The sequence below is a fragment of the Diceros bicornis genome, chromosome 23 (assembly GCF_020826845.1).
Source record: "Diceros bicornis minor isolate mBicDic1 chromosome 23, mDicBic1.mat.cur, whole genome shotgun sequence".
NCBI lineage: Eukaryota > Metazoa > Chordata > Mammalia > Perissodactyla > Rhinocerotidae > Diceros > Diceros bicornis.
Window position 1 is genome coordinate 29,403,866 of NC_080762.1, and position 21,751 is coordinate 29,425,616.

At 42.3% G+C, this 21,751-nt stretch overlaps 1 protein-coding gene across 1 annotated transcript in view; it reads left to right on the plus strand.

The window, feature by feature from the left end:
• BVES (blood vessel epicardial substance) overlaps nucleotides 1–17,711 on the plus strand; it is a 32,309-nt gene extending 14,598 nt beyond the window's left edge. The window contains exon 7 of the mRNA XM_058566550.1: nucleotides 14,412–17,711. Within this exon, the coding sequence (XP_058422533.1) occupies nucleotides 14,412–14,536 (125 nt within the window). The 3' untranslated portion in view covers nucleotides 14,537–17,711. The remainder of the gene's footprint in view (nucleotides 1–14,411) is intronic.
• The last annotated feature ends 4,040 nt before the right edge of the window (nucleotides 17,712–21,751 follow it).

A 21,751-nucleotide genomic window follows, 5' to 3' on the forward strand; every position in this document is an offset into this window, starting at 1 on the left:
TCCTCAAACTGATAATGCTCTGGGATTCTGATGGATGTCACTAGAAATAGACAGATGACAACTTTGATCAGAAAAATAACTTCACAGGAGGCTATTTGGCAACCTAAAGGTAACAATAAAAATAATCAAATTTTTCCTAGCTTTTTATTTTCCATATTGCGCATCAGCTAAAATCCAACTTTAGAACCCTTAGTTCCATTTCAGAAATCGTTCACTTGTTTTGCCATATACTTTTCTTAAATACTGGTTCACTGGCATAGTGTGGAAGATTGGATTAAGGATTTTAAGTATCACATAGTCAGGAGAGGCTGGAATTTGACAAGGCCATATAATTGGTGTAAGCTTCCAAAGCAAAGTCTAGGCATAGAAATGTGACCTAAAGGAGATTTCAGGAACAACACAAATGAGAAATTGGAAATGGTTGTATTTTATTCCAAAGTAGCTTTTGAAAGTACTGAGATTGACCAAACTCTGTAATCTAGTAGCATATCAAATGTATCATCTGCCTTGTTGAAACAGTTTGGTGGTCAATAAGCATTTTCAAATGGACCCATCTGAATTATATGTATAGTGATATACTATTCCTATAGAATAGCTTTTTTTTTTTTTTGGTGAGGAAGATTAGCCCTGAGCTAACATCTGTTGCCAATCCTCCTCTTTTTGCTGAGGAAGATTGGCCCTGGGCTAACATCTGTGCCCATCTTCCTCTTCTTTGTATTTGGGACGCCTGCCACAGCATGGCTTGATAAGCAGTGCATAGGTCTGTGCCCGTGATTGGAACCTGTGAACCCCGGGCCATTGAAGTGGAACACACGAACTTAACCACTATGCCACCAGGCCGACCCCTAGAATAGCTTATTTTTGTAGTTCCTTTTTTTTTTTTAGTTTTACGGTCTTGCTTAGGAAGCAGCAAGAACAAGCAGTATGTATAGTATGACCATTTGTTTTCTAAAAATCAGTTTCTTTTTCCTGTGGTATTGTATTATATAATCTAAATCTTTTGAGGATAACATTTTAGGAAAAAAAAGACTTATTTAGAGTATGTTGTTTAAATAGAATTAAAACATGTTTTCAAGATTAAGTACTGGACAGTTCTCTCGAGACAAGCACTGTACTTACCTCCAGAAACCTGTATTTCCAGGTGCTCAGTGGATTGATCACACATGTTGTGCATACAGATCTGGGTTCAAATCTTGCTGTAATAATTGTTAGCTGTGTGACCTGGAGTAAATCACATGACCTTTCTAATCTGACATGAGCTGTCATATCTCAGCACAGGCTTGGTTCTGGCCACGACGCCTGGTCTGTTTCCTTCCCTTTTATAGCGAATCGTGAGTTTAATCCAAACAGCCGTTCCAGGCATGGATCGTTAAAACTTCAGTGTTTGTACAGAAGTGTGCTGCCCTTGAGCGCAGGGTCACATTTTTACCTCTCAGTGCCCTTGTCTAGTTGGACTTAGCTGTACTAAAAATGTGTACGACCTGCTTAAGTTGTTTGATTATTTTAGCCTCAGATTTATTATGCAGAATCTTACACATGATCCAAACGCGTGTAGCTACAGACGCGGGTGTCTTTTTGAGCGTGTGTGTGTGAATCGCACAACAGATCCATGTTCATACCTGCTTCCTTGCACCAGTCCTCACTCTGAGTTTCTTGGCTTCACTCCTGCAGTTTAATGAAAGACGTTAGTACTTGAGCAGAACACACTGATACTAATTATGAATTATTTAATTCACCCAAGCATGTAATTCATTAAAAACTGGTTAGTTCTTGTTTCTCTTACTTAAGTTTTAGCTCAGAACAATAGAAGGCTGTTTTTGTTTTTCTTTTGCCAGACCCATCAATATGCCGTCTACTTTTCCATATTACAGACTACATTCCTTGTAAAACAGAGAATACGAAACTAATCTCTTAGGACTGTCAGGCTGAAATAAAATTTATCACATTTTGAACACGTGGTAGGCCTTCACCAATGTTAGGTTCCTAAAACAAGTGACTAAGCTCTGATTATTCCAGGTTCCTGATGTGCCAGTGGGGGCAACTGTGGCAGGTGCTCTCAGCGATAGTATCAGCTTCGTGAATGCTAGAAGAGAGAAGGGAACAAACGTTTATTGACAATAGCAGCTATTATTTTTTCAGGTACTCCATACATAATCACATTTAATCTCCACTATAGTCCTGCGTGGAGAGGTGTGTTAGCTTTGCTAGGTGATGCAGCGCTAACAGATAGTCCCCCAAATCTCTCGCTGTAACAGAGAGGCTGCCTTCTCGCTCACGTGCACATCAGTGCTGTTCCAGGCGTGTCCTACTCACTCTAGGACACCAGAGGATCGGTTGCTGCCTGGGTCACTGCCATTCTCATGGCAGAGGGAAGACAGTAGTGGCAGAATTATTGATGGCTGTTAAAGCTCCCCTTTAGAAGTGTCGCATGCCACTTCCGCTCATGTTTCCTGGACCAGAGAAGTCACTTGGCTAGAACTGCCGTTAGCGTATGGATCTTCAGTCCTGCAGGGGCTGTGCAGGAAGGGCCTGGTGAGGGAGGGAAAGCGGGTGTCTTGACAGTAGCACAATCTAGCACAGTGAGTATTATTCCATTTTACAGATGAGGAAGTGGGGAATATGAGGTGCTTGTTCACTTGTTCCACTTCCAAAGGGGAGGTGCTGGGATACAAACCTGGGTATCCTGTCTGATTCCAAAGCCCAGGCTGTTAGGCCACATTGCCTCTGTGTTTTAAAAAGAATAGGAAAAAAAATGCATATAACATTTGACGAGTGCTTTACAGTTTACCGGTCAGTTGCACACCCTTTCTTGCACTTGAACCTGCCAACTCTGCCAGCCTGGCACAGCAGCTGTTATTATTCACCCCCTTGCGATGAGTCCACATACACTCAGTGAGAAGGCCGTGCTTGCCCAAAGGCACTTCCTGGCCTTCCACTCGACTTCATTGGAGAAACCTACTGTCCCCCAAATGCTTCATTATGACCAAGCAGTGCTGCACATAGGTTTTCACAGTCTGGTTCATTTCCATTTCAATGAAAATTTTTGCCTTATTCTTCACAGAGAGGTTCTACATAGGAACATTTAAAATTATCCAAGTCATTTAGCTTGGTATTCTTAGTATTCTCCAGTCATTTAACTTTTTTTTTTTTTTTTTTGGTTAGGAAGATTGGCCCTGAGCTAACACCTGTTGCCAATCTTCCTCTTTTTGCTTGAGGGACGGTGATCCTGAGCTAACATCTGTGCCAGTCCTCCTCTATTTTGTTTGTGGGATGCTGCCACAGCATGGCTTGATGAGTGCTGTAGATCCTGGCCTGTGAACCGGGGCCACCAAAGCAGCACACCCCAAACTTGACCACTACACCACTGGGCTGGCCCCGCCAGTCATTTAGCTTTTGTTTTGGCTTTCACTTCACCTCATACTTACAGAATTATGAGCAATGCTGCTCTATAAAAATTAAATTTACTTGATATATATTACCAAGTAAACAACTTTGACATTATTTACTCTAGTCATTAACTCAAATATAGAAGTAGATTTAAACGTTAAAATCTGTATCAACATTTCTCATAATTATTTTTCAAATCAGGATCAGCATGTACCCATTGCATTTGGTTGAAAAGTCTCTTTGGATCTGCGCGCTCCTCTCCCATCTCTCTCTGTCTCTGTGTGTGTTTCTGCATTTTTGGGTTTTTTTGTTTTTTGTCTTGTTTTGTTTGTCCTATAGAGCATTGATTCTTAAACATAACTGTGAGTATGAATCACTTGGAGATTTTGAAGGTTTTAATGCAGCATACTGGGGTGGGGCCTGGGAGTCCACATGTTTAACAAGTGCCCAAATGATATCAATGTGGCTGGTCCCTGAACTACACTTTGAGGCTGTAGAATTCCCTCCCTGAGTTCTGGAATTTTGCTGATTGCATCACCATGGTGGTGATTAAGATGTTTCTTGTATTTCCCATCTGCTGATAGGTACGTCTAGAGTCTTGCATGGATTCTGGTAAAGGCTCTCCTTTTAAAGATCTCGACCAGTGTGGGCTATAATGCCACAAACATATTTCACACCATTATACAACAAATGTTCAGTTAAACAGAAATGCGATTCAGAAAAAGGTGAAGGGAAACTTGAAGTGAACTATTTTAACGAAATTGCTGCTCATCTCATTTCTAATGTTGTGCTCTATTTTCACACATGTCACATGATGCTAAATCCACAGCAAGATCTTTACCACACAGATTCTGTATTCCACTTCAAATTACCATTTCAAGGCCAGAAAGGGAAGTAATGAGATAGCCTGAGAAAAATTGCTTCCTATCTGCTTATCGGTAACACATAATCCAATGAACTTAACTCTTTTTCCCTTTCCTATCGCTTCATTTACTTGAGTTTCCTGTTTGGGAGTGTGATTGTGAGGTAGGATGTCCAGGACATGTGAGAAGGGTGTAATGCCTCATATGGATATGAGCTTTCTTCCCTCTGCTCCTCGACCTAGGTGCTCATCAGGGTAACTTGTCATCTTCTTGTCTTCACTTCTTTATGAGGTTTAGTTCCCTACATGCAATGTATGCAACACACACACACACACACACACGCACGCACGCACACACGCACAGATTGATTGTACTTGGTGGTTGCATCACCGATAAGTGGTGCCAGTACAGGCATTGTCATGGCAACAGGAGGACACGTTTCCTTGAAAGTTACACAACTTTATTTTAGTTAATTGGGGTTAAATAACCTATTGTTTGGTTTGTTTTTTAAATCCTGAGGCAAGATAGGCAATGAAGCCAGTTGGAACTCATCTTTGTAAGATTTTGTTAGTTTAAATGTATTTTTTCAGAAATTATAATTAACATTTATGATTTTTTAAAGATACTATGAAATGTTTAGAGATGTTTCTCACTGACAAAAAAACCTTTTCAAGTTTTTTTTGTTACTAATGTCAAGATGGTGCTCTGGACAGTCTACTAATTTCATATGACCTAGTTGCACAAATATGCTTTAAGTCAAGTTAGCTTGCATCTGGTTAGTATTCTTGTCTGCAAAGACTAGCAACATATCTGACATAATGAGTTTCTCTCAGCTCTCTTATCTATTTACCTACCTAGAAAGATGCAAAAAGCCAATATAGCATTCTTAGTTTCAAAACTGGTTTCATGAAATAATCTGTTCAACTCAATTTGTATTTCATTCCCCCTGTGAACAACTGTAGGTTTATACACAACAAGCTTTAGGTGAGTTATGCGGAGAGGTAGGAAGGAGATGTGATCAGGAATCAAGAATACGGAGGAAGAGCCCATGAAAACTGCTCAGCCCCACCAAGATGGTTAGTGAAAAGCAGCGCCCCCACTTTGCAGATGAGTGGAGTGCAGCTTAGAGAGCTTAAAGAACCAGATCAAGGCCACTCCGCTCGCCTTGAAATGAAGAAGTGTTGAATTTGTTATAAGTTGTTGCTCTGCGTTTTACCTCGCAAATATTCAGATCCGTGTGTGACTGTAAACTTGTTTGGGGGTATTCAGCCACTGCTGCAGCAGCTGACACGTCCTGACCACTTTCATACGTGTTCTCATTTACTCTCCACAACTACCCAGTGAGGTCGGTGTTCATTTTCCCCTTTGAAGGTTGAGGAGTGTGACATGGATCTCCTCTGCGTCCTCGGTCCCCCAGCCAGTAGGGGCTGTGCTCTCTGTCTTCAGAACCCCCGCCCTCACCAATCCATGAGATGGCCTCTATCCTCACACAGCATTTTCTCATCTATAAAATGACTGTAAAAGGATTTTATTCAGTTATACATTTCAATCTTTCAAAATTTCAAAAATTTCAAAAATTATCACGTTATTATACACGCATAGGCATCAAATAGTAAAAAAAATAATCTTTCGAAGAAAAGAACTGGCCCCCTCCAACCTTATTGCTCCCTAGGTACAATCACATTGGCACGGTTTTTGTCCAAAATACTAAATAATGTGCTGTTGTTTATTGATTTATCCACTTAACCTTTATCTTCTAGCCTAACTTAGCTCACCTTTTAACTTCCCTTCCTCCTCCTGCGCAGTATGGTGATAGCACTAGTTTTTATTCCTATATTGTTCACCTTTGTAACATTAAATAATACACTTCAACCTCCATTTCTTTTCCTCTCTGAAGTATTTTTAAAGGTGAGGACATTATCATCCCAACTCTTTCTCATTCTTTCCCCCTTCCACCTTCAAACTGTCATGGGTCTCTTTTTTAACTTTTAAACAATCAAGATTGACAACATGTACATTCTGTTCTTTTTTTTTTTTTTTAATTTTTTTGTGGTAAAGTACATATAACATATGTCTTTTTAAGTGTACAGTTCAGTGGTATTAAATACTTTGTTCTCTTTGGTAACTGCCATTAGGTCTTCCTTGCTTTTTATCTATGGATTGTTTTGCAAAGTTTATAGCAAAAAACAATGTTGACATTATTATGCTTTATTCAGAATCAAATTGTAGGCTATGATTCCATTTCTTTCTTTTTGGTTCCAATAATTTCATGATTTCTGTTCTGTTGAAAGGAGTCTGTTGCTAGTATCAAGTTCAGATGGATTCTCCGTTTGTACACAATATAAAAATCATGCCATAGTTTATCTCACACCTGGCCCTTCCTTTTTTCCCTAGTTTTTTTATTGCCTTGCTTTTGGGGCCATCTTATTCACCATATCCCCAGTATCTTCTAGCTTCTTACCCATTTTTTAAGGTGAAATCCATTTTCTTCTTAAAGTCTCTGAGTGCTTGTTTCATAATGGAACCATGCCTTTTCAAACTGCCTTTTGTTTTTATGGGTATTTCTAGTTGCCTTTCTTCTTTTTTTTTTTTTGTGAGGAAGATCGGCCCTGAGCTGACATCTGCCAATCCTCCTCTTTTTTTTGCTGAGGAAGACTGGCCCTGGGCTAACATCCATGCCCATCTTCCTCTACTTTATATGGGACGCCGCCACAGCATAGCTTGACAAGCAATGCGTCGGTGTGCGCCCGGGATCCGAACCGGCGAACCCCGGGCCGCCACAGCAGAGTGTGCGCACTTAACCGCTTGCGCCACCGGGCCGGCCCCTCTAATTGCGTTTCTTTTTCTTATCCTTGAATTTTTTGTCTTATGTCCCCGCTCTCTCAGTCCATCAATTCCATGTTCCCTTTGTCTCAGAGACTTTCCTCACAGAGCCTCCCACTCTCCTACCTCATCCTGGACTGGTTATTCTCTGGGTCTGTTGCACAGCTGCCATCCTAGAACTGTTTTCCCTGTTCTCCTGAGTTTATCCACCATCTCCGTGACCCTACAGCTTTCTCTTTGTGGGTGGGAAGGGGCTGTAGTGCTTTCACTGTTCCTTAGCTGCTCACACCTGTTGCTGTGCAGTTCAGGGCCCTGACCACCCATCTGAGTAGTTAGGAATGGATCTGAGAATGACTCCTTGGGCCAGCAACAATCTCCTCCAGTCTCCCCATTTGCGCTAATTTGTACACTTTTTTGCTCGAGTCCCTCAATGCTGGTGTTGAGTCCCTCTAATGGAAATTAGGTACAAAGGCCTTACCTACCCTTCAGCATTATTGTTCAGAAAGCTTCAATCCAAACTCAATTTCTTCAAGTAAAAAAAAAATCTTATGACCTCAATAAAAAAAAAATCTTGTGATATAAATAGGCAAAGACAGGAAAAGGGATGATAATCCTTTCTAGTGAAGAAGCCATTAAATTCTTCCTCATCCCCATTCATCAAAAATTATATAATCTAATTAAAATTCTAAACCTCTAAGATTTTTAATTACTTGCTAAAGCAATTGGCCAGATAGTTAAACATAATAAAAATAAGAACACTTTGAAAGGAATGGAGAAAATGTCATCAAAGTTAACAGAGGAGAGGGGGGAAAAAATTTTTACAACATTATATTGGATAATTAGCAGAAGCGTTGCTCCTTTTTAAAAAGTGTGTTTCTTCAGCAGAGAGAAAAGTCACTTGACGAACTTCATATTATGGTACAGTACTTATTTGAAGATCACACTTGATTTCGCTTATTCATTCTCTGAAACAGGTGTGACCTTCACTCTGGATTTAAGAACAGCAAATACGTCTGTTTACTTTTACTTGCTAGAAGAGGCCTTCTGACCCTCAGGTAATTAGAAGCACACTGAAATAGAAATAAGCTTAATAGAAGGACAAAATTCTGTCAAGGGATATTTGTCTTACCTAATTTTTTACTAAGAATTTTGACTGATTGTTACTGGTCCGTGAATAAGAAGGCTTCCTGTAGTTCTTTAACTCCAGATTTTAGGAAGACAGAAAAAGGTCTGGTGGGGCAGCCTCCACGGAGGCCAATGGCTAGTTTGCACTTGTAGGCAATGACCCTCAGGGATGCACAGTGGGTCTTAATAGCAAGCTCCTGTCCTCCTCAACTAGGATCTGGTACTAGTCGCTGTCTGAACAGGTCTGCTGAGGAGAGCCTCTGCTTCCGGGATCCAAATCCCCCTGTGAGTGTCCACGGTGTTGTCACCCCCTGTGATCTGGCACAAGTGGAGGGGTCCACTGTTTGGTTCAGGGCTCTTACTTTCAAGTCTGTCTTCTATATTTGCTCAAGCTCATGTTTTGGAGTTTGAGTTTTTCTTTCTTACCCTCAGGCTTGCTGCCTGGTGCCCCAGTTCTCTTTCTGACCCAAACACACTGAATATGGTGTACAGCTCAGAGTCAGTTCTGCTCACCTAGCTGTGCTTTCTCGGTGCATTGATATCTCTGGAAGGGATGTGTAAGTCTTTTCAGCAGAAGATTTTTTTGCCACCTGGTGTAGTACAAAACTTCCCGCAAGCAACAGTAACTCTTGACATAACCGTTTAGCAATTTCACACCTGATGAGTCTGCATTGCAGTTCAGTCTAAGATTCTTTGTTTTACATACTTTTATAATAAACTGTGTTAATTAGCAGCCAGAGCCAATTGGAAGGTGATTATAACTAATAGCAAAAACAAAAAAAAATGCTTTTTATCTCTTCTTGATTATAAGAAAATACCAGGGGATGTAGTGAACCACTTCTGTCTCAAGTGGTTTTAATAGAAGGAGGATAAAAATCAGTTTTCTGGAAAATTTATGGATATGGAATTATTTCCTCCTCTAGAATTTGGAATAAATTAAAAGTAAAGCATTATGTAGAGGTCTTGAACCTCGTCGTAATGTCTTGAGGGGCAAAAGTAATTTGAAAGAGCACTTAACTAGAGAGCTCAGTTTCTCCCCTCTCCTCCCTCACGCTCTCACATCTGGGTAAGGTGTTGGGCCTTTTGGGCAATTGTCTGATGATGTATCAGTGCATAAAATTAATGTAAAACCAGGCACATTGTAGAAAGAATTTATTAATTTCAACTTGTGAAATGTCAGATAGTTCCCTTTTTTTCTCTTTTTTTTGGATTAATATTCCAAATTGGGTTTGAATTTATTAGTGGACAAAGAAATGATTTCCAGCAGTAAAGTGATGGTCTCTGAGTCTTTCCCCTGAACCAGCAGGTCTCCTGCTGAGGTTGGAGAACACCGGGTCTAGGGCCAGGTGAGCTCCTTGCTCCTTGAAGCCTGCCTTTCTGCTGACCGTGACTGTGGCAGATTCCCAAGTAGGGCCAGATGAACATCATACGTGGCCCTCGGTGGTACAGGAGGCCCAGGCTAACTGAAGTGGGTACAGAGTAGGCGCTCTCTGTGACTCTGAGTGCTGTTGAGCTGGCACTCGGGAGCTTCTGGCAGTTACAAGTCAGGCCGTGTTCCTGTTGCCTTGTGGTACCTCTGCCAGGCGGAGAAAGAGCAGCAAGTCTTTGTTGTTGTGGGAACTAGGACCTGAGGGACTTGTGGGCTCCCCCCCAGCCACAAAGCCTGAAACGAAAGTGAATCGAGCATTCTCCATGTGAAAAGAACTTGAGCAGAAAAGTTCAATCTTACTGGCTGTTAAGGCCACCTGGTTTTTCCTGCCAGAATGTGTTTCTAAGTGGTTCACTCTTGGTGAGAAAGGCAGTCACCGTGGCAGCCCCCCACTCTGCCTTCTTTCACAGGTTGTCCAGATGGTCTTTGCTTTAGCTTCTGAGTGTAAAGTAGAAATAATAGTATGGATGTGGTGAGGATGGATTGCCCCGATTTGATTTTATTTCCCCAACATTTAACCCAGCATCACGGGGATTCTTTTTGCTGAGTGGATGAAAACTTTATAGCAGGTGAGGGTACTGACAAACCTTATTGGTGTTGACTTGAGGGGACAGTACTCTTGCTGTAAGCGCTGTTGAGTCAGTCAGTTATATGAAAGTGATTTCCCTCAGGGGACGTGACTCAGAATATAGTGATAACAGTCCCTTTTCAGAGTGAGGTTTACCGTAACCGAGACCTGCCTGCACTTGAGGAATGCCGGTGGTGCCCGCCGTAGGGTGGGGGCTTGACCTGGCAGAGATTAAATGTGATGGCCATGTGCTTTTCCCACATCCTGAGGACCAGCTTTCTGGAGGCCCCGTGTGGAGTTTCAGAGGAGGGAGTTTTTTCATGTGCTGAGTAATTATCAAGCACCTGGGTGTGTGGGGGGTACTTCTGAGAGGCTGCAGGAGAGAAGAGGCAGTGGTGACTGCCCTCCGGATGCTTGTTTTCCAGTAAGGGAGAGAGGCAAGTACATGTGACCGCAATGTGGTGCAGAACGTGTAAGGGCTGTAGTCGTCTAGAGCAGAATCGCCCCACAGGAGGAATTAGGGAAGACTATGAATGAAGGAGGTGGGGTTGGAACTCCACCTTGAGAAGTGGATAGGAATTTGGTGGGTAGGGATGGGAGTGGAGAGGCCATTCCAGATGGAGGGAAGAGCAAGAGGAGAAGAGGAAGAGGATGGGTAGGACTTGGGGACTGGTGAGTTTGTCAGAGCTTGGACTACAAGGGGAAGGAGGCCCGACTTGGAGGCCCCTGGATGTCAGTCACTCCAGGACTGTGGAAGACTCTTGCCTTACTATCTTTTAATGTTATATAGTAAGCACCACAACTCTTCCTTTCCCAAATATAGTGGGAACAGTATAAAATCTTTCACAGGGAAACTGAAAGTTCTTGGCAAGTTTTCACTAGGTCATTTCCTGTTGTGTTGGGTCCTCTCTTCCATTCTCTCTCAAGGGAAAAATGCAGTGACTGGTGAGGTAGTTGAGAAGGTCAGATAACATTTTGGCCCCCATGTAGATAGCAGCCTCAGGATACTGTAGAATGTCACCCCTGGTTTGATAGATAAGCTTAAAAACTAGAGATCGAGCCAGCCCTGGTGGCCTAGTGGTTTAGATTCAGGACTGTCACCACCTTGCCCGGGGTTCGTTTCCCGGTCGTGGAACCAACCACCTGTCTGTCAGTTGTCGTACTATGGTGGCGGCTCACATAAAGAACTAAAAAAAAAAAAAAAAACTAACAACGAGAATACACAACCAGGCACTGAAGCGTTAAAAAAAAAAACTGGAGATCAATTAGTCCCACCTCCCCAGTCAAAATAAACTGGGCGTGTTCCTGTTATGTGTGTTAAACAATTATGTCTGAATGCTCTACATTATTGATTTGGTTTAATGCTCTTAGGTGTGCTATCTTGTTCTTTGTTCTAAGGCTTTTTTCTGATTGCAGATGCTTAGGCTAAGTTAATATTTCATGAGACTCAATCATAACTTGAGGCTAGAAATTTGATGGAAGCCGTGGCTATTGTTTTTTTTTAAAAATAGACAATTTTGCTGCACTCAGGACCGTTTAGATTAAGAAACACAAACCTCCATTCAAACACAAGTCCCATTTCCTTTATTTGCCATTCCTATGGTGATGATGAATTTTAACAGGTTTTCTAATTATGTAGACCATTGCCCTTCAAAGACCATATTAATGAACTCATTTTATTGATTCAAAGTGATTATTACATCCTACGCACCAATCTAAGAACTTTACAACTGTTAAGTCATTTAATCCTGTTAACAACCTTGTGAAGAAGATAGTCTTATTATTATTCCTATTTTACAGATGTGGAAGTTGAGCCTCAGAGAAGTGAAGTAACTTGTCCAAGGTCACACAGATTGTATCCATTGCCATTTGAGTAAACATTCGAATTAGACATCGTGCTTGATGTCACCTGTGTGAAAAAGGATAAAAAGAACTTGCCTGAGAGGTTCTGCCATGCTGTGCTCTGTGGCAGAATCCTGTTCTTGGACCATTTTAATAGAGGCTTATTTTCTACAGTTTATGTCAGTAGTTGTCTTTCAAGAAACTCAGTATTTTAATTGACTGTTTGAAAGTGAACAATTTCCGTGTATGTACAACAAGCCCGTTAGCATACCAACACCCAGCCCTGCATAATTATAATCTTTTTGTGTCAGAAGATGTGGCTGTTGGTAGTGGCATTTCCCCAGAAGTATGGCAATGACTCTACAGTTAATAATAAATGACATTTTGTGACATTTTCTACGTGCCTAGCACACAGGCCTGCTAATCACGTTACATGATTATTTTGTTTAATCCTCCCAACAACCCCATGAGGCAGTCCTATGAATATCTCCTTTCTACAGGTATGGAAACTGAGGCCTAGAGAGGTTTAGTAATGGAGTTCGGGTCACACAGCTGGGAAGCAGCAGAGCAAGGATGTGAACCCTGGAAATGTTTCCTGAGCCTCTGGTCTTGACCACTGTGCATGCTGCCTCCCCCGTGCCGTGTGGCATACCGCTGGCCCCCGGCCCTCCGCCCTGCCGACTGCAGCGTGCTCTCTGGGCTGGCCCGCCCTGCAGTCTGCTGCTAACTCTTGCCAGGGATTAACAGCTGATCTTCATAAATTTCTTGTAGCCGTTCTGCTTCGTGTCTTACTTTATGGGATCCCTCTACTCTCCTTTGCTGTATAGCAAGTATTTGAAGAGTCAGATTTCACTCAGTGTTCTTCCATCATAACCTTATACCCAGCCTGAATTCAGTGTTGGCTGATTGACTGAACACCACTCCACCCTGCTAGGGGGTAGCAAGAATATGGCACAGGTGTGGTTGGAGCAGATGGAGACCTTGACAAAGTAGATCCTGACATTGAACGTGGGAACTGTGTAGACGGGATTTTATGTCTGAGCTGTCACGTGAGCTGCTCGTTAGGCACCTTGAGAAGTCTATGCACCTATTTACGATAACTTCTACTCTTAGTTTTAGACAATATTTTTTTCTCCATCAAGCATGGTGTCCATTATATGGTGGATGCTCAGTAAGCATTTGGTGAATGCATTATTGAATGAGGGACTGAACGAATGAATCATTTATTGCTTGGTTCCTTTGATATAATGGCATCCTAACAGGCCCTGGGGATGCTCCTGCCCCTGCTGCTACTTGGGATTATATTTCCTCCGCCTGGCTCTTCCCTCCTTTGTGCCTGGAGTCTCCCCCTCTCTCCCTGCTCCCCTCTCCGCCTCTCCCCCTCTTGCCCTCTCCCTCTCCCATATCAGTCCAGGGAGCTGCTGGACAGGTAGTGGCAAGAACTGTTGTTTTAGGTGGTGCTACAGATGGTGGTAGGTTCTATAATTTTAGAATAGAACTGTTCTTTAGGGAAATTAAGGAGCTAAAAAATCAGCTTTCGAGGGATTTGAATTACCATGTATGATATTAATGTAGGAACATGCATTCTGAGTCCTAAACAGACTTTGGGGCAACCCACTGGGAACTGCATATGTTTGAGAAGCTCATATCACACGAGCTCATGCAGTGGAATCTGTTCCACATCTGTTCTCATGACTGAGAATAACTTCTTGACCTGGTTGCTTTATTGAAATGCTGGATTGAAAATACAATGCTAAGGGAAACTGTGTTCCTGGTACCAGCTGTAGATTCCCGGAGAGTTTTATTTTCCAGTTGGAGTTTATAATGTGCTACATCACGCCAGTGTTGACACAATCCATAATCAATCTATAAATCAGAATTGGGGTGAATTTATTATGAGCCAACCCTAAGGACCATATAGCCCAGAGAGTACCTTCATGAAGAAAGGAAGCACTCCAAAGAAGTATGGTGTACAGAGTGGTTATATACCGACTTGGAACAAAGAGCACACATCACATATGACAGGAGCTCAGCAGGTCAGTGGTCACAAGGTGAACACAGCAGGTCGGTAGTTAATCCTTGGTTTCTAGGAAGAGATGCTTATCCTTAGGGAAATGTCATATGGGGGGAAGTTACATCCATATTTTTAAGGGCATAATTCTTGTCCTTGGGACATTGTAAATGTTTAAAGCAGATGTACAGTGCATGCTCAACAGGCCACATCTTTTGGAAAAAAACAAGGTCAGGCCGAATTAGTTTTAAACCAAATGGCTTTCTCATACACTCCAGTATGTCCCATTGCTTGTCATTTACTCATCACCAGCATCAGGGCAGGCTGTACGTGACATGGTTGTCCTTTCTGTGTCTTTGACAGATGTGTCGTCCCCACACCAGCGAGCCTCTGCCAAGATGAAGCCAATAGAAGAAGGGGTGGAAGATGACGACGAGGTCTTCGAACCTGTGTCTCCAAATACATTTAAAGTCCATCAGTTGCCTTGATCAGAGAGAGGAGTCAAGTTACCAAGATGGAAATTGTCTTGAAAAGATCCTGAAAAATACCAGCACTTTTTCACAGCTTTTCAGTTATTCTGTTTTAGTACATCCAGACTGGTAGAGTCCGAGGGCAGGAAAGTGAGGAAGATTAAACAATGGGAAGGGTATTTTAGCTCTCCTGTTTATTGGTCAGCTTTTCAAGTAATTGTTTTACTGAGCCTTCTGACTAAACCTAGTTCTATTTTGAGATATATTTTTTCACAGAGTTTTCTAGATATATTATCATTTTAAATTTAAAAACTCTTAGTGCTCTGTCACTGCAAATGCTTTCACTTATTTTTCCGAGTTGTGGTTCATTTTCCTCACAGACAATTTTTTCTCCACCGCGGCAATGGCGTTGTCCTTTTGATAGTTTTAACAAACAGTGTAAGTTTGAAATTGAGCTTGAGGTAACATTAAAAAGCAGGGAATCTCAGGCTTTCTTCAGTTGATTTTTTGGATGGAAAATTTTAAAGAAAGATGTGATTTGGCTGGAGTATATTTTTCTCCCAGACACGTCAATTACTCCACTAGATCACCTTACTTAGTTGGGCATTGTGTAGATAGCTTGATGACAAACAAAACTCATCAGACTTTGCTCACATTACCCTTATATTATGCTGATTTATAAACTGGCTGGAAAGCTAACAGATGGAAGTAGTTCTGAGCTCAGTGTTGACCTTCAGCATTCGACTGACTTACCTGTGATTTGGAGCCATCTTGTCCCACACACTCTGGTGTGAGCAACACTTTACTTGGGGTAGGGAGGACGGGAGAGTCAAGTGGCCAAGCAAGTGTCACAGGATGACGTGACTAACCGAGCAGCTTCATTCTTCCGTTGGTGTTCTGAAGTTTCAGATTGTTCCCCCAGAGCCATAGATGTCTCTTTAAAATGTGTGCCAGAGCTGCGAGTGTGGACACAGCTGTGGGGACAGACAGTTCACCACAGGCCGTGCCATGGGCACCCAACCTAGATATTGCTCTGACGGCCTTGGTTCCAGATCTCCCTTTTCTACTAGAATCATGTTTCAGGCAACAGTCGTATTTGGGAAGTGAGAAGGTTGCTTAAATCATCCGTCTCTCTGGTCAGTGTGACTGTGGCACTCAACTGGGTGAAGCCCATTGATTGGCTGTGCTATATCATCCCCCATTGATGTTTATTTTGTTTCATCCTCTAGAACCAACTTTGAGTTAGTCCCCTGTTATATTAAATAGCTAAGAACAGTTCCAAAGGAAATTATTTTCAGGTGAGCTGAGCCAAAAGCAGCATCTCTTGCGCCAAGAGGTGATTTCTGTTAGAGAAGGTAAATAAGCTACTCTAGGATTACCTCATTTTCTTAAATCCATTTTTGAGCTAATAATTTTAGTAATTTCACTTGAGTTAAATTAACAGAGACTGGGAGTCCAGCTCTTAACATCTTTATCAAATGTTGGCTTATTAACATCACAGTAGAAAGACTGATTTCACTTCACTACGGTAGTGGTCTCTTCAGTTTGCTCAATTAGAAATTTATTTTGGGGAAATGAAGCATAGGTGAATGACTTAGCCTTGGCTTTAAGATTATGGAGATGTATTAGGTTGAACTCTCTCTGTGCCTGAGATCACGTGTGTCACAATAATGTGATGGTGTTAATACTGCTGTCCTCTAACTATTGGAGTAGAGTCATGTAGACCATTTGGTTTACACATGCAGAAGACTAATTTACGAAATCACTCTATAGAGTAATTAGATATTACATCCTTCCCTAAGTAGAAAGTAATTTTAGATGCTGCTGAGGCCATGTTTTTAATGTTCTATGGATCCACAGAACCTTGGGGTTTCCCTCCCCTGACCCATCTTCAGGTTTGTCTCACTTTGTCAGCCTCAGACAGCAGAGAGGGTCATCTCTAATGATCAGCCTGGGTGTGTTTGGAGGTTATTTTCTTTCGGATTGGGAACAAACATTTTTACAAGCACACTGCTAAAACTAGGTGATATAAAATCATTTATGGTTTTTATTAAAATATGTGTGTGTGCGTTCGTGCACGTGTGCATCAGTGTCATTGATAACAAAGATTGTAATCTCAAGATTAGGAATCTTAAAAGAGCCACTTAGCCTGAATAGGAAACATGAAACTATTTTTAAATACACACCTCTAAGGAAGACAACGAGACTCAGAGAAAAGGAGCCACAAGCCGTTGAGTAGCCCCCCCACATAGACTTGATAACAAAGAAGCAGATAGGAAAACAGAAAAGAGGTTTAAGTGTAAGATCTCCTATGGATGACTTTGACTTTAAATTCACTTATGCAAATGAAGAAGTGTATCTTTGTATAAGGCATAAATACGTAGACAAAATACATGTTTGCTGCCAAAGCTGCCAATAAGAAGCTTCCTGTGTTTTTGGCATTAACTTAGCTATGTGACCAAGCTCTAGGAAATGGTCTGCAAAAATTATTCTATATATAACTCCAAATCTTCTAGGTTCAAATGTAACATCAAGTCTGTTGTATGAATCTAGAGTATAACATTTATACCAGAGTGTATACATGTCATTTGTAATATTTTGAAAGTGCTTATAAATATTTATATTTATAAAATAATAGACAACACAGACACTACGTAGATCCTCAATGATGTTTATATATTTTAAATTAGCAATAATGGGTGCTATACCATTATTTTTCAGTTACCATCCTTGGCTTTCTGGGCTCTTCTCTGTTTCTCCCTGTGCTTCAGTGTCACTTGAATTCCTTGGATACCTCTTTGCTTTGCTGCCAACAGTGTGCGCACTAGGAGACGTCACCTTCTTCTTGTCTGGTTCTCTTTCCACGTGTCTGAAGCTTTTCTGATTTTATAACTTGGAGCTGCCAATTCCTGCCTCCCAGGTCCCATCATGGCCCCAAAGACAAAGTCCCTCGGATGCTGGAAAAATCTTTGGGGGAAGTTGATGTAATCTACACATTCTGCCCTGTCCCCAGCACACCCAGGTAATGACTCCGCCCTCCAGTGAAGATTTTCATGCTGTGTGCGTTGGTGCCCAGCCGAGCACCTGGCATGTAGGTCCATCCCGACCTGCAGGGCTCGGTGCCCTCCTCCCTGCAGACTCCAGGGTGCAGCTCCAAGGATTCACTGTTATTTTTTTTTTTCATCCATTTCCTTGGTCATTTCTTTTTTTTTTTTTTTTTTTGTGAGGAAGATCAGCCCTGAGCTAACATCTGTGCTAATCCTCCTCTTTTTGCTGAGGAAGACCTGCTCTGAGCTAACATCTATTGCCAATCCTCCTTTTTTTCTCTCCCCAAAGCCCCGGTAGATAGTTATATGTCATAGTTGCACATCCTTCTAGTTGCTGTATGTGGGACGCGGCCTCAGCATGGCTGGAGAAGCAGTGCGTCGGTGCGCGCCCGGGATCCAAACCCGGGCTGCCAGTAGCGGAGCACGCACACTTAACCGCTAAGCCACGGGGCCGGCCCCTTGGTCATTTCTAAAGCTGCTCTGCAGAAACCTCTGACCTTGCCATGCCTCAGTTTCCCTTCCCTTCTCTCTTTCTAACCCTGGTTTCCCAACCTCTTTTTGTAATTATCCCCAACTAGAGTGATTAGAAATTCCCACCTACACAATTCGAATTCCCAAGGATTTGAAAGAACAGGATTCTGTGCAGAAAACTGGAGGCTGCGGTGTGATCACAGCTTCAGTTCTGCTCACGGGACAACACGTTTTCTCACTGATGGTAACCATGCCTTGATTGTCACAGAACCCCAAATACCTTGTGTATAGCCACATTTTGTGTCATTTGAGTCCTGCTTTTGAGTACTATTTACAGGTTTTTCTGTTATACTTACTACCTAGTTTTAAAGTATATGAGGATTTTATGAATGCTTTATACAGACACATTATTTATAGGAAACTCATTCTTTCCGTTTTTAGGTGCCATTTACATGGATAACATTTACTTTATAATAAATTTACTTTTCGTCTGAATAGAGCCTTATGGTTTAAAATATCTTCATATATTGTCATTTGATCAAATAAATTTCTTACTTAGAAAATACGCGTATTTTTTGTTTCATTCCTCTTACATATAGTTGATTTGTTCAGTTACCCTCAGAGGTTATGGGAATTGCCCTGGTTGAGGTAGGCTGAGCAGACCTGCAGAGGGGGTGCTCTTGGGTCAGTTCCTCTTAATTTCAAAGGTCTGCCATCTTGCCATGAAAAGAGAGGGCCACAAGGCAGTGTAGACAGTGTTGACGGGATGGAGCAATTGAGAAGCCTTCAGAGTTTCACTGTGGACGTATATAGATTTCAACTTTTTATTCCACATTATTTGAACATTCCCTTCTAGTTTCATAAGGTTCAACAACACAAGGAGTCACATGAAGGAGGCAAAAAGCTCCCTGGGTCTATTCCATGATGGGCAAGAGGGACCAGTCTTTTTATTCTTGGAGAAACCTCATTTCCTTCCATCATCTGTCCTACGTATTGGAATGGGAACTTGAGAGCCCATCTCTTGGCCCTCAGTGGCAGGTCCTTGGCACTTAACAAACTTGCCCCCATCAGCCCCAAGACTAGACCCAAAAGAAAGGGACATCTTATACGGCCATAAAAGGAATTAATTCTGTTGCTCAATAAGCCAGGTCACCTAAGCCTAAAGTCTGGTTTCTGAGCCCTGAACTTCTTGCTGAGCCAGCTTTGGGGCAACTTACCCTTACATAAGCCTGTACTGTGAGACCTAAGAGTTTCCGTCTGTGTCCACTTGCTGGTTTTCCATGGATGGATGTGGCTACAGCCCACCATAAGGTATGGACTTGTGGGAGCAGATGGTGGTGAGGGAGAGGGCCATGTCAAAGATCTCTACCTCCAGTTACTAGTGGGCGTTCCCTTGCTAGGGACATGGCAGAGGACCAGGTTTGAGTGGAAAATGATGTCAAGTGGGCATAGTTGTCAAGTTGGATAAATAAATCCGGAACTCAGTAGAGGGGTCTGGGTTGAAGACACAGATCTCTGAGTTGAAGATGGTACTGTGAGCTTGACAGCTTCGCAATACATATGGATTTTTTCTGATAAGGGGTGTTTGTGTGTGTGTGTGTGTGTGTGTGTGTGTGTGTAATGAAGGAATATGACTTTGTGATCTTTTATTTTGAAACATATCAACATTTGGAAGTCTGTATAACTCAGTAAGCCAGTATTTTCTAAATCACCAATGCAGGACGTTGCAAAATACTGTATAAGATCCATCCCAAGTGCAGGCTAGACCACTGTAACAGCAGAAAAGGGTCACTGACAGGGTTTTGGATTCCATACTGCAACTAATCTTTAGGAAACTATCCCTTGCTGAGTTTCGTTGTAGTGTCAAGAATACCCTCAATTATCTCTAAACGTTATTAAAATACTCCTCCATTTTCCAACTACATATCTGTGTGAGGCAAGATTTTCTTTACATACTTGAACCAAAACAATGCAGAAGCAGATGTGAGAAGCCAGCTTTGTCTTCTCTTCAGCCAGACGTTTAAAAGATTTGCAAAAGTGTAGAACAATGCTACTCTTCTTGCTATTTTGGGGGGGTTTGTATAATAGTTATTTTTCAAGAAAAATGTTAATTACATTAACATGTAATGGGTTTTTATTATTATTTTTTAATGAAATAATAAATATCGTCATTTTCTAAGCGCCTCCACTTCTGGCCTCTGCAGCTATCCCTTGGTTCCTGCAGCAGAGCCCCAACTTGTTTCTTCACCCCTACCCTCGCCTTTTCCCATCAACCTTTGTGCTGCTAATAGAGTCATCTGAAAATTTGCCAACAGAGATGAAAACCCTCTGATGGGGCCTCATTACCTGCAAAGGAAAGCCCACATTCTTAGCAGGGCCACCAAGGCCCTTCCATGTCCAGTCTCTCCTCCCCTGCACCCCAGCCAGGGCGGTGACTGCTCACTGTTCTCTGAGCTCCTCACCACTAGCCCATCTGCCTGAAATGCCTGCTCTTTCCCCCAGCGGTGCCCCAGGATAAACTCTTCAACTCCCACTTGAAGTGTCGCACCCTCCGTGGAGTCAGTTCCTCCCCACTTCCCACCCTCTGCTACAAAGGTTCACCCCACAGTGTGGCTGGTTATATGCATCTCAGGACCATCAAGGAGTGTTTGTTCAGGTTCTCCAAGTCCCTTCAGATCGCTGTGGTATTTGACAAAGCACTTTCCCTTCACCACTCAATATCTGACCAGTACTGACCAGTACTGTGAGGGTGGCAGACAGACATTAGCATCCCCGTTTTGATGGGAGGGAAGTGCAGAGAGGATGAGCGACTGGTCCAATGTCACGTGGCCGGCAAGTGAGCAACCAGAACCCAACCACATGCTTGGTCGAGGCACATCCCTAGTTCTACCTGACAACTCTGAAAAACCTATTTCTTCCCAACCATGCTCTTATTCTACTCATCAGCCTTGTCCTCATTCCACTTGGAGACCCTTTTCACAGTTCCAACATCGTATGTACCAGCTTCCTCTGGGTTGCCACATCCCTGGGTCCTGGATGTGAGACACTACATTAATATTTCCTTGCTATTTACTATGGGCAAAGATATCCCCACGATCTTCAAGATCTCCCAGCCTCCTTCATCCTGTCGTGAGAGAATTCACCTCTTTCTAGCTTTCAGCTAAGCTTTCTATTTTTCTACCCCTATTTGCTTGTCATAGCTTTGTGTTCCACGGTGGTACTTAACATCGCTGGGTCAGCTCCTAGGAGAACAGAGGACTGTGACTCAGGATTTTACGCTCTGACTCTTTGCATGGAAGGCCAACAGAACCAAATGTGGTTTGAACTAAGCTAAGCTACCTCACATCTGAGGAAATGGGAGTCCCACAACTATAAAAATGGCTCTTATAGCAAAGGAGACTCGAAGGGAAAATGATTATAGCCACTCACTTCTTGATATTCATCTGCAAATGATGAAAACTTACAGAGCTGCTCATACCTGTTGGTGGTTACACACAATTATGCCATTTGTGCAGAGACTGACCGAGAGGACACGTGGTCCCTTAGAAGGAGCTCAGACAGGGAATGAAGCTCAGGCCCGACCTCCGACGAGCCAGCTACACTGCACGGAAAACAGAGCCAGCAGATGTTTATCTGCTCTGAATTCATTTCTCTTAGTACTTTTTTTGTGTGTGTGAGGAAGATCAGCCCTGAGCTAACATCCATGCCAATCCTC